Source organism: Canis aureus, chromosome X (genome assembly GCF_053574225.1).
Source record: "Canis aureus isolate CA01 chromosome X, VMU_Caureus_v.1.0, whole genome shotgun sequence".
NCBI classification, from domain to species: Eukaryota; Metazoa; Chordata; class Mammalia; order Carnivora; family Canidae; genus Canis; species Canis aureus.
In genome coordinates this window covers 31,860,077-31,873,467 of record NC_135649.1, presented here as the reverse complement: position 1 = coordinate 31,873,467, position 13,391 = coordinate 31,860,077, and the positions used below count along the sequence as shown (strand labels likewise).

At 45.3% G+C, this 13,391-nt stretch overlaps 1 protein-coding gene and 1 non-coding gene across 7 annotated transcripts in view; one reads left to right on the top strand and one right to left on the bottom strand.

Annotated features, from left to right (window-relative positions):
- The window catches only part of LOC144308711 (uncharacterized), a 41,173-nt gene extending 40,768 nt beyond the window's left edge, over positions 1 to 405 (top strand). For all 6 annotated transcript variants that reach the window (XR_013375063.1, XM_077889604.1, XM_077889601.1 and 3 more), the window contains one exon: positions 149 to 405. Coding sequence is in view for 5 of the 6 variants with exons in the window: in XM_077889604.1 (XP_077745730.1) it covers positions 149 to 265 (117 nt within the window). In the remaining variant the exon portion in view is untranslated. The remainder of the gene's footprint in view (positions 1 to 148) is intronic.
- A 1,254-nt stretch (positions 406 to 1,659) lies between these two features.
- On the bottom strand, positions 1,660 to 1,766 carry LOC144309257 (U6 spliceosomal RNA). Its single transcript, XR_013375316.1, has one exon. It is a non-coding gene; the product is annotated as a U6 spliceosomal RNA (small nuclear RNA).
- Positions 1,767 to 13,391: the final 11,625 nt, after the last annotated feature.

The following is a 13,391-nucleotide window of genomic DNA, read 5'->3' as shown; positions in this document are numbered from 1 at the left end:
TGTGGTGTTAGCTTTCCTGAGTAAACAGCTTCTCTTGGTGCTGCACGAAAAATCTCGAAGGCATATACGGTTGCATGTAGGGTTTTTTTCTGTTATGACTTTGAGTGTTCGATATGCTAAATTTTGCTAATTTTCTCTCTGCTTGTAGGTTTGGTTTAAGAACAGGAGAGCCAAGTATAGGAGAGATGAGAGGGCATCAAAGCTCAGAAACACACCACCTACCAACCTGAACCACCTTTTCATCCTCATGTTGGATGGGCCCTAGAATGCCATCCTTGTTCAGAAACCAGTTTGGAGATGGGTTCTTTTGGTGTCACTGACACTTGGGCCAACTATGCTGCCCCTTCCACCCATATCTCCTCTAATAGTTTGTTGCGTTGTCAATAAAGAAGTGAATTCACCATGCATTTGTCTTTGTGTACCAAATGGGGGCAAATAGGGTATGTACGTAAATTGTTAAGGAAATGCCATCGAAACAGAATGACAAGGAGGCTTCCTTTTATGTGGCGACATCCCTGAATCACTATATAGGCCCTGCATGTCACAGAAGCTCCCCAAGTACCCATGATAAGCTTGCACTGACCCATATATTTTCTCTTCCATCCCTCACCCCATTTTCATCCCCACCTTGCCCCTTCAGGACCACAAATAGGTGCAAGATGAGGTGTGATGAGTCCTAGTGAAAGAATAGTGTTGTTTCGGGAAAGGAGCTCCCCTCATGCTGACATGTTCAAGTTGAACACTGGAATCTAGGGAAAACCTAAGAGGCTACCCAGGGATTTATGGGAGGGTGGCCACCAAACATTCATCCAGTATGTTTCAAATTCTGTTAACTACCTATCCTTTTTGTGGAGGAGATTGAGGAATAGAAGCCATTCTGGCAGGGACACCTGGGTGGCTCAGCGGTTGAGTGTCTGCCTTCGTCCCAAGGCGTGATCCTGGAGTCCCAGGATCGAGTCCCACATTGTGCTCCCTGCATAGAGCCTGCTTCTTTCTCTGCCTATGTCTCTGCCTCTCTTTCTGTGTATGTTTCTCATGAATAAATAAATAAAACCTTTAAAAAATAATAATAATAAAAAGAAAAATAAGAGATTCCATCAAGGCCAGAAAGAGGCTCTTCTCCCTTTTCTTTCTCCCACCCCCACCAGCCTAGGAAAGAAGCATGTTATCAATTTTTCCCCAGCTGAGAAGCTGACTATCATACCTTCAAAAGTATTTTGTCACCTTCCACATCCTTGAGAGGACCCTGATTCCTGTTGTTAAACACTGAAAAGGGACCTATTGGTTTACTACTGTTCAAAGCAAGAGGGGGATCCCTGGGTGGCTCAGCGCCACCTTCAGCCCAGGGCGTGATCCTGGAGTCCTGGGATCGAGTCTCGCATCGGGGTCCCTGCGTGGAGCCTGCTTCTCCCTCTGCCTGTGTCTCTTCTCTCTCTCTTTCTCTCTCTCTCTCTGTCTCTCATGAATAAATAAATAAAATCTTAAAAAAACAACAACAAAGCATGAGTAAGGAGATGGTCTCCAGAGCAGTATTCTAGAATAATAACTTGTGAAGAAACAGTCATACCTTTGCTTTGTTCATGCTGTCTTCTTGGTGTGAAACTGCCAAGTGTAGGAAAAAAAATGAAGGGTTGGTGAAGAGGCCAGGCCCATTTTTTTTAAAATAAGGAATGCTTCACGAATTTGCATGTCATCCACCTGCAGGAGCCATGCTAATCATATCTGTATTGTTCCAATTTTAGTATACATGCTACTGAAGCGAGTACAGGCCCACTTTTTAAAAAGCATACTTCTCAGTTCAACCTTTGGTTTTAAGGACTCTTTAGCAATGTGAGGCTCCTTTAATGGAGTTCTGTGTTAAAAGTGATCAGTTGTGAGGGGCACCTGGATGGCTCAGTGGTTGAGCATCTGCCTTTGGCTCAGGGCATGATCCCGGGGTCTTGGGATCGAGTCCCACATCAGGACCCCTGCAGGGAGCCTGCTTCTCCCTCTGCCTGTCTCTGTGTCTCTCATGAATAAATAAATAAAATCTTTTAAAAACAAACAAAAAAAGGAGGATGTTATTGTTACCCAGAGACACTTTAAACTAACTGAGCCATCCAGGCATCCCCCAAAGAGAATTTCTCTTAATGTACATTTCAAATATCCCAGAGGCATAGACAAGAATTAATTATTATAATATAAGGAAATAACTTTGATTTATTAAAAAAAATCTTTAGAAACTGGCTACCAATGAGGCGCCTGGCTGGTTTAGTCGGTGGAGCAGGCAACTCTTGATCTTGGGGTTTTAAGTTTGAGCCCCAGGTCGGGTGCAGAGATTACTTAAAAATAAAATCTTAAAAAAAATCTTAAAAAAAGGAAAAAGAAACTAGCTACCAACAACTTCATTGACCTGAGATAGGTTGTCTTTGTAGATGTTAGTTTTTTAAGATATTTTATTATTTTTATTTATTTATTTTTATTTATTTATGATAGTCACAGGGAGAGAGAGAAAGGCAGAGACACAGGCAGAGGGAGAAGCAGGCTCCATGCACCGGGAGCCCGACGTGGGATTCGATCCCGGGTCTCCAGGATCGCGCCGTGGGCCAAAGGCAGGTGCCAAACCGCTGCGCCACCCAGGGATCCCGATATTTTATTATTTTTTAAGTGGGTATAACCCACTGTAGGGTTCAAACTTACAACCCCAAGATCAAGAGTTGCATGCTCTACTGACTGAGCCAGCCAAGCACCCCTATAGATGTTGGTTGGGGCTGAAAAGTTGTAAGTACAACCTTTAAGTAGTACAGTAGATTTAGCATTTTAATGTAATCTAATAGTTCTGGATGTAGTCTTGCTTTCTACAGTTTTCCACAATAAACGACACATGCCAGCTAACTTTCAAAATGGTAAGGTTGATGGTCAAATTAAGTGGGAGGAAAGCATGAACTATTTTCGGGAAAAAACTTTTTTTGATTAAAATTAGATTTATGTAACCTGGATCTTGATTCAAACAAACATGATCAGAACCTTGGGAGATTTAACTTACAAGTACTTGACAATCAAAATTCCAGACAACTATTTTAACTACAAGTACTAGAAACAAAGAGCCAGGGGGGCAAGGAGGGGACCAGAAATAATTCTTTTTCTCAGTACAAGAGTGTAGGGGTGCACCTGACTCAGTCAGTAGAGTATGCAAGTATTCATCTTGGGGTCATGAGTTTGAGCCCCATGTTGGGCTTAGAGATTACTTATTTTTTTAAAAAAAGATTGTATTTATTTATTCATGAGAGACAGAGAGAGGCAGAGGGAGAAGCAGGCTCCATGCAGGAAGCCTGACGTGGGACTCGATCCCGGGTCTCCAGGATCACACCCTGGGCTAAAGGCAGCACTAAACCACTGAGCCACCCAGGCTGCCCTTAGAGATTACTTAAAAAAAAAAATCAATACAATAGTGTGGTCGCTCAGGGACACCTGGATGGCTCAGTCGGTAGAGCATGTGACTCTTGATTTAAAAAAAAAGTGGTCCCTCCAAACATATATGAAAAGTGACATTTTAAATAACGATAATAATTACTATAAATGTATACAAAACAGAGGAATGGAGTTTGTTCTGAGTTGCCTTCAAAAGAACAGAAATATATATGCCAGAGTTCTGATTGTGGGGTGTCGGGCTAATTGGACACACTCTGAGCACCCGGAGGCATGTACAGACGTACCATGCAGTCATTTGGTGCTGATGTGACACCTCTACGAAATGTTGGAATCCTAGAAGTGGAATAATGGAGCAAAAATAGAGTCCTTCACTGCATTTCCTGGTAGGTAAGCTGAACTTGGCCTCGAACGACTTGCTGTAGCCCTGGATGTTGACTGGGATTCTCCAAACCTTGAGTAGACGCCTTGGGAGTCAGGAGCTGTGGTAACATGCCCCTCATCCTAGGAATGCTGCTTGCCATTACTTTTATTTGGGGATTCATTTGAGACTTCTGCTCACTCCCAGTAAGCCAAGGCAGTAAGACGTCCCGGAGAGAGCCAGTCCTTGCCTCAGTTACTTCCTCTTGGCAAACTAGTACTCATTTTCCTTTGTGGGACTCTCTTTAAGCTACTTTCATTGGGCAAGTGAAACAAATGTTCACGGGCCCTGTAATAGTTCAGCAACAAAAGAGAACCAGTCTCACGATCTTATGCTGCTCTTCCAAAGAAAGTACCTCTTTGTCTTCTAGGAGACACCCAAGTTAAAGGAATAAATCACAGTAGTCTCTCTTCTGTGAGAGACTTTTGCAGGCATCCAGTCCATTCCCTTCATATTACAGATGAGGGAACACAAGCCCAGAGCATTGGGGTTACCCCGCAAGAAAGAGCATGCAGAGTTCATCCCACAGAAGTTCAGGCTCTAGGCAGCCATGCACTCCCCTGGGCCTGGAGCCTTCCAGATGTGGGCAATGCTCACTAGGGTTGAAGGGTTCAGCTTCTTGCACACAGCTCTCCTTCCAAGGGCTCTTCAATCAAGGTTTCTCACTCAGTTTCAGCACTAAGCGACCCCAGATTTAAGGCATGGTGTTCACTCTTGCTCACCAAACATCAGCGCCTTTCTCCCTTTATATATGGATATGATCTGACAGTTGTTCACTTGCATTTGGAATCTGACACCATGAGCCATTGGCTGTGCTTTGGGATCTGGACTGCTGACATATGTTTACAGCTTCTTCATTTTCAGTCCCTCACAGATATTGAAGATGAGATTCCCTACATGCAGCATTAGTCCCTAGCATAGTAGGCCAACATCCTAGGGGCCTGGTGGGTAGTAGAACACAAACAAATAAAAACAGGACTTGGAGGTTGCTAGAGGGACAACCACCTCTAGTTATTCTACTGTAGTTATCCAAGCTGATAGCTCTCTTTCAAGCAGGTGCTCAATCTAAATTCTTTTAAGCATTTAGGGTCCGTGGAGTCTGTGACTCTAGGTCTCAGGGTTATGAGCTCAAGCCTCTCCCTGGGTGTAGAGATTACTTAAAAATAAAACCTGTAGGGCCGCCCGAGTGACTCAGGGGTTTAGTGCCGCCTTCAGCCCGGGGTGTGATCCTGGAGTCCTGGGATCGAGTCCCACATCGGGCTCCCTGCAGGGAGCCTGCTTCTCCCTCTGCCTGTGTCTCTGCCTCTCTCTCTCTCTCATGAATAAATAAATAAAATATTAAAAAAGAAAGATGCAAGTGACCGAGTCCTGCCCTGTGGATTTCCGAGATGCTGTGAAGGGCTAAGGGCATTTCCATGTTCAGAATCACCACCAAGACCATGGTCTACAGTACTGCCCTAGTTGCGGGGCTATAAACTCAGTGGGTCTATCTCTCTTTTTATTTATTTATTTATTTATTTTTAAAGATTTTAATTCATTTATTCATGACAGACACAGAAAGGCAGAGACACAGGCAGAGGGAGAAGTAGGCTCCACGAAGGGAGCCCGATGTGGGACTTGATATCGGGACTCCAAGATCAGACCCCAAACTGAAGGCAGGTGCCAAACCGCTGAGCCACCCAGGTTGCCCTTAAAAAAATGAATCATAAAAAAGTTATTTTTTTAAAGATTTTATTTATTCAGAGAGAGAGAGAGAGAGAGGCAGAGACACAGGCAGAGAGAGAAGCAGGCTCCATGCAGGGAGCCCGATGTGGGATTCGATCCCGGGTCTCCAGGATCACACCCAGGGCTGCAGGCGCTGCTAAACTACTGCGCCACCGGGGCCGCCCCTAAAAATTATTTATTTATTTATTTATTTATTTATTTATTTATTTATAATTCTTAAAAAACAATCAAGCAGGGAAATGCTAGCCTGATGCTACCTAGGTTTTTGTAAACCGTGTTTAACTAAAATCATGGTGAGAAGAGTAAGGAGTGGCCAGTTGTGTAAGTGAAGGATCAGATTCCGTCTCTCTTTAAAATTTTGATAATTTGGACCCCTGGGTGGCTCAGTGCTTGAGCATCCACCTTTGGTTCAGGTCATGATCCCGGGGTCTTGGGATCGAGTCCACATCAGGCTCCTTGGGGGGAGCCTGCTTCTCCCTCATACTAAGTCTCTGCCTCTCTCTCTCTCTCTGTGTGTGTCTCATGAATAAATAAACAAAATCTTTAAAAATAATAAATAAAATTTTTTTGATAAATTGTTAATAATAATTACTTTTTATTTTAAAAAGTTGTGCAAAAGGTATCATTTACCAGGAATCCTGAGGTTTTGGGATGCATGGGTGGCTCAGCGGTTAAGGGTCTGCCTTTGACTCAGGGCGTGATCCTGGAGACCCGAGATCGAGTCCCACATCGGGCTCCCTTCAGGGAGCCTGCTTCTCCCTCTGCCTGTGTCTCTGCCTCTGATTAATAAATGAATAAAATATTTTAAAAAACCCTTAGTGTGGAGGAAAAAAAACCATCCCTAAAGCAAGGCCTCAATCTGAATATTACAAAACAATGTACCGGGAGAGAGTGTGGTGGAATAGGTAAATCTCTCTGTCTGTCTGTATTTTTTTAAGGGTTTTCCTTCTTTTTTTTTTAAGATTTTATTTATTTATTCATGAGAGACACAGAGACAGAGAGAGAGGCAGAGACACAGGCAGAGGGAGAAGCAGGCTCCCTGCAGGGAGCCCGATGTGGGACTCGATCCCGGGACCCCGGATCAGGCCCTGGGCAGAAGGCTGCGCTAAGCCACCAGGGCTGCCCTGTATGTATGTATTTAAAAGTAAAGTCAACCCCACAACACGGAGCTCAAGCTCACGAACCCCGAGATCGAGAGTCACATGCTCTACCGACAGCCAGCCAGGTGCCCCTGGAATAGGTAATCATTTATTTATTTATTTTAAAGATTTATTTATTTTTTTTAATTTATTTTTTATTGCTGTTCAATTTACTAACATACAGAATAACCCCCAGTGCCCGTCACCCACTCACCCCCACCCCCGCCCTCCTCCCCTTCTACCACCCCTAGTTCGTTTCCCAGAGTTAGCAGTCTTTACGTTCTGTCTCCCTTTCTGATATTTCCCACACATTTCTTCCCCCTTCCCTTATATTCCCTTTCACTATTATTTATATTCCCCAAATGAATGAGAACATATAATGTTTGTCCTTCTCCGACTGGCTTACTTCACTCAGCATAATACCCTCCAGTTCCATCCACGTTGAAGCAAATGGTGGGTATTTGTCATTTCTAATAGCTGAGTAATATTCCATTGTATACATAAACCACATCTTCTTTATCCACTCATCTTCCGTTGGACACCGAGGCTCCTTCCACAGTTTGGCTATCGTGGCCATTGCTGCTATAAACATCGGGGTGCAGGTGTCCCGGCGTTTCATTGCATTTGTATCTTTGGGGTAAATCCCCAACAGTGCAATTGCTGGGTCGTAGGGCAGGTCTATTTTTAACTCTTTGAGGAACCTCCACACAGTTTTCCAGAGTGGCTGCGCCAGTTCACATTCCCACCAACAGTGTAAGAGGGTTCCCTTTTCTCCGCATCCTCTCCAACATTTGTGGTTTCCTGCCTTGTTAATTTTCCCCATTCTCACTGGTGTGAGGTGGTATCTCATTGTGGTTTTGATTTGTATTTCCCTGATGGCAAGTGATGCAGAGCATTTTCTCATGTGCATGTTGGCCATGTCTATGTCTTCCTCTGTGAGATTTCTCTTCATGTCTTTTGCCCATTTCATGATTGGATTGTTTGTTTCTTTGGTGTTGAGTTTAATAAGTTCTTTATAGATCTTGGAAACTAGCCCTTTGTCTGATATGTCATTTGCAAATATCTTCTCCCATTCTGTAGGTTGTCTTTGAGTTTTGTTGACTGTATCCTTTGCTGTGCAAAAGCTTCTTATCTTGATGAAGTCCCAATAGTTCATTTTTGCTTTTGTTTCTTTTGCCTTCGTGGATGTATCTTGCAAGAAGTTACTATGGCCGAGTTCAAAAAGGGTGTTGCCTGTGTTCTTCTCTAGGATTTTGATGGAATCTTGTCTCACATTTAGATCTTTCATCCATTTTGAGTTTATCTTTGTGTTTATTTGAGAGAGAGTGAGAGAGCCAGAGAGCCAGAGAGCAGAGGGAGGGGCAAATGAAAAGAATCTCAAGCGGACTCCACCCTGAGCCGGATGCAGGGCTTGATGTCACAACCCTGAGATCATGACCTGAGCTGAAATCAGGAGTCAGAGGCTCAACTGACTGAGCCACCCAGGCACCCCACTGGGAGTAGGTATTTAAAAGCATGCATGAACTGAAGATGATGAATTTCATTTCCTCTAGCTCCAAATACTGAATATTTGTGGGTTGCTCACCTCAGAAAGGAGCTTGCAAGATGCATGCAAGTGACTGAAGACAGCACCCAGGCTAATCTATCTGAAAAAAAAAAAAAACTATTTGGTGAGAAATAATTAGCCATGTTTGGAAAATAACTTTTTTCTTTTCTTTTTTCTTTTTCTTTTTTTTTTTTAGGATTTTATTTTTAGGAGCACCTGGGTGGCTCAGTGGTTGAGCATCTGCCTTTAGCTCAGGTCGTGGTCCTGGGGACCTGGGATCAATTCCCACATCTGGCTCCCCGCAGGGAGCCTGCTTCTCCCTCTGCCTATGTCTCTGCCTCTCTCTCATTTATTTATTTATGCACGAGAGACACAGAAAGCGAGGCAGAGGGAGAAGCAGACTCCATGCAGGGAGCCCGATGCGGGACTCGATCCCAGGACTCCGGGATCATGGCCTGAGCATGAAGGCAGACACCTCACCGCTGAGCCACCCAGGCGTCCCAATAAATAAAAATCTTCAAAAGAATTCACTACTATTATTGCATAAAATATCCTATCACCACAGTATAACCTATGGCATACGTGGCATAACGGAAAGAGGCATGATTAGAAATTACACATTCTCGTTCTTTTAGAGACACTGGAATATCTCCAGATGAAAACTATGTGATGTCTTGATTTGCATCAAAATAATCCAGGGGCATATGCAAGTGTGTTGAATTGGTGAGGGTATTGATGAAACAAGGCTGGTTCTGAATAATTGTTGAAACTGAGAGATGAATGCATATCGTTGGGATTCTCTCTGCTTTTGCGTATGCCTGACATTTCACGTAATGAAAAACATGCTTTGGGGCTTTTTTTTTTTTTAAGTTTTATTTATTTAAGTGTTCTCTGCAGCCAACGTGGGGCTTGAACTCACAACCCTGATATCAAAGAGTCCCATGCTTTTCTGACTGAGCCAGCCAGGCACCCCTAAGAAAACATGTTCTGTTTTGTTTTTAAATTTTTCAAAGATTTATTTATTCATTTGAGAGAGAGAGCGAGAGAAAGAGAACATGAGTGGAAGGAGGGGCAGAGGAGAGGGAGAGAGAGAATCCCAAGCAGAATCCCAATCTCTCTCTCCGTGCCTCTCATAAGTAAATAAAATCTTTAAGAGATTAAAAAAAAATAAATACAGTAAATAAATAAAAATCTTAAAAAGAAAAAAAAAAGAACCTACAAAAGCTAAGCATCCTAGGATGCCATTATTCTACCCTTCTACTTCTGTTTATAAGCCCTGCTCTCGTACATGCTTTGTTCTCTCCCTTCTGTGTCCCCCTCTGTGAGTTTATTTTCTTTAAAGATTTTATTTATTTATTTATTCATGAGAGACAGAGAGAGAGAGAGAGAGAGAGAGAGAGGCAGAGACACAGGCAGAGGGAGAAGCAGGCTCCCCCCAAGGAGCCCGATGCGAGACTCAATCCCAGACCCGGGGGATCACGCCCTGAGCCGGAGGCAGATAGATGCTCAACCGCTGAGCCACCCAGGCGTCCCTCTGAGTTTCTTTAGTTCTCACGCCACTTGCCTCGTTCTTTTTTTTAAAAATTTTATTATTTATTTTTCACTCACCTGGTTTTGATCTCAAATTTCTGAGCACTGAGGACGAAAACATCTGAGTGACCAGGACAGGAGGCCCTCTGGTGATGAATCAGACCCCACAGGACCTGATCATACTTGCTGGAACATTTTGTAGCTGTTCTTCATGATAAGTGGGCATCTCGGGGAGAGTCTTAAGAAAATATTATGCTTCGGAGACAAGGTAACAGATTGGGAAGTTCAGAGTGCTCTGGAGAAGAAAAAGGGGATTTTAGGGAACTAATTATCTCTTGTTGGTCAGGAAACAATTTCCTGAAGCTCAGCAGTTTTTTCAGTCTCCTAGGTTTCTTTTTCTTCTACTAAATGCAGTAAAATTTAACTGTAATACTTTTTTATTTCTCAAAGCACATACAGTATGATTCCAGCCTTATTAGATTCTCTCTATACATACGTGCGTCCATTCACCCCTCTTCTTTATCCTTGTGTGTGTAGGAATATCCTTGAGGATATCAAGCAAGACTGAGTATCACCAATACCAAGAGTATTTTTTCTTCCTGAGCTGTGAGTAGATTTGATCTTTCTGCTTTGGACCTCTATGAATTCCCTGAAATTTCATAATGCCAATTACCATTTATGACTAAAGGTATTATATAAAAGAATGAAAGAACAGAAATTCAAAAGATTTTAAATGTATCAATATTTTATTTTTAAGAAGATTTCTTATTTATTTGAGAGAGAGGGAGAGACAGAGAGAGCGCGCATGTGCACACAGAGGGAGAGGGAGGTGACATCCCGCCAAGCACAGAGCCCAACGTGGGGCTCAATCTCAGGACTCTGACATCATAACCTGAGCCAAAGGCAGACGGTTAACCCACTGAGCCACCCAGGTGCCCCTAAATGCATCAATATTTTAATCAAAAAAGATTGTATTTATATATTCATGAGAGACACACACACACACACACACAGAGGCCGAGACACAAGCAGAGAGAGAGAAGCAGGCTCCACGCAGGAAGCCCGACGTGGGACTCGATCCCGGGTCTCCAGGATCACGCCCTGGGGCCAGGATGGCGCTAAACCGCTGAGCCACCTGGGCTGCCCTCAATATTTTAATCTTGTTGATTTTCAAGATCCAGAAGTAAACTTCCATTCGCAGATAAGGTGCAGAACTTTCCCTTATATGTGAATTTCAAATAAGCAACAAATAATCTTTTCGTAGAAGTATATCCCAAAAATTGCATAGAACATTCTTTTTTTTTTTTTTTTAAAGATTTTATTCATGAGAGATGCACAGAGAGAGAGAGGAGGAGGAGGAGAGGCAGAGACACAGGCAGAAGGCAGGCCCCATGCAAGGAGGCCGACATGGGACTCGATCCCAGGACTCTAGGATCACGCCCTGGGCCCAAGGCAGGCGCCTAACTGCTGAGCCACCCAGGGATCCTCTGCATGGGACATTCTTATTGAAAAATATATTGTTGTTTATCTGTAATTAAGATGTTCTTAAGTATCTAAAAGAAAAAAAAAAGGACCACCTGGGAGGCTCAACTGGTTGATTGCCTGCCTTTGGCTTGGGTCAAATAATCTCAGGGGCCTGGGATGGAGCCCCACATTGGGCTCCCTGCTCAGTGGGGAGCCTGCTTCTCCCTCTCCCTCTGCCCCTCCGCCCCCAGCTTGTGCACTCCGTCTCTCAAGTAAATAAATAAAATCTTTTAGAAGCTGCAATTCAGGGCGCCTGAGTGCCTCAGGCAGTTAAGCATCTGCCTTCCACTCAGGTCCTGATCCTGAGGCCCTGGGATGGATCGCCACACTGGGCTCCCTGATCAGCAGGGAGCCTGCTTCTCCCTCTCCCTCTCTCTGCCACTCCCATGCTTGTGCTCTCTCTGTCTCTCTCTCTCATAGTCTCTGTCAAATAAATAAATACAATATTTTTAAAAATGTAATTCAGCCTCCTGTATTTTTCTACTAAATAATGCAACTGTAATATAAACATACTGCCATTTCCATAGAAAATATTTTCAATAGTTGGTAATTTTTCCCCATTCCATTCAGATTTTTCTTTTTTCTTTTTTTTAAGATTTTATTTATTCATTCATTCATTCATGAGAGACACACACAGAGAGAGGCAGAGACACAGGCAGAGGGAGAAGCAGGCACCCCGCAGGGAACCCGATGCGAACTCGATCCCCAGAACTGGGGATCATGTCCCGAGCCACAGGCAGATGCTCAACCACTGAGCCACCCAGGCGCCCCGAGAGAGAGTTTGCTTTGAATTCAGGAGAGATTAAGAAACTTGCGGGCAGCCCCGGTGGCTCAGCGGTTTAGCGCCGCCTGCAGCCCGGGGCGTGATCCCGGACACCTGGGATGGAGTCCCATGTGGGGCTCCCTGCACGGAGCCTGCTCCTCCTCTGCCTGTGTCTCTGCCTCTGTGTGTGTGTCGCTCATTAAGTAATAATAATAATAATAATAATAATAATTAATAATAATAATAATAATAAACCTTTGGAAAAAACTTGGACTTCAACTTGAGCCATTCGCATATTACATGCGTATATACATATATATATACACACACAAACGCATCTATACACGACGGAGCACGCACCCTATATTATGGAACACGTGATACACGCACGCGCACACCTTAATGCAAAAGCTGATGAATTGACTGTCCTGTCCAACTGGCTCTCTGTGAAGTGTCCTGTGGCCCATCGCCCTTCCCTTCCGTCATTTCGGGCAGCTGGCTGAGAAAAGACGCGGTGTCCTGTTCAGCGTAGACTCCAAGAGGCTCCTGAGCATCCGGAAGGATGCAGGGATCTCGTTGGCTCCGTGGCGCATTTGCGCGGATGCACACAGCGGCTCCCGTCGGGGCAGGAGCCCGCCCTAAGGGCCCGTGGACTTTGCGGCGCTGGTCCCAAGTCTCTGCGGGGGGCAGATCCATCTGGGTGGCATCGAAGCCCGGAAGCCAGGGCACCGCTCGCGGCAACAGCGGCTCCAGTGGCCGCTTTTCACCGCCCCGAGCCCGAGGCTTCGGACTCCGGACTCGGGACTCCGAGCGGCAGCGTCGCATTTGCTCCAAGAGCGCGGAGCGCAGCCGGCCCGCCCGCTCCCCGCGGGCCCGCTGCTGTCCCCCGCGCAGCTGAGCCGTCGGGGGGGCGGCCTCGCCCCAGGCTCCCCACACCGGTCCTGCCGATCCGTCCGCGGCCTCGCTCTCCAGGGCCCGCCCTGCGCACCGCGGGGCACGCCCTCGCCTCGGCCCCCGCCGCGGAGCCCGCGCGCGCCTGCGAGTTGGGGGCGACGGCGGGGCCTGGCCTCGGGGGCGAGGAGAGAGGGCAGGCATCGTGGCCCCCAAGAGCCAGCCTGCCTTCAGAGGCCCCTTCACCATTCATCCCGCTCTGGACTGATCCTATTTGGGCGTTTTCTGCCTGCCTTGCACTCGGTTTCCTCCTCGTCTTCAATCCATCTAGGACAAGCCCTTATAAATCCCTAGATCCTTAGATCCTCACTCTTACTCAAGTCCCTTCGTAAGGGACCTGCCACCTCCCGAATTGGAGCAGACGCGGCCAGGGAGCTCCCACCT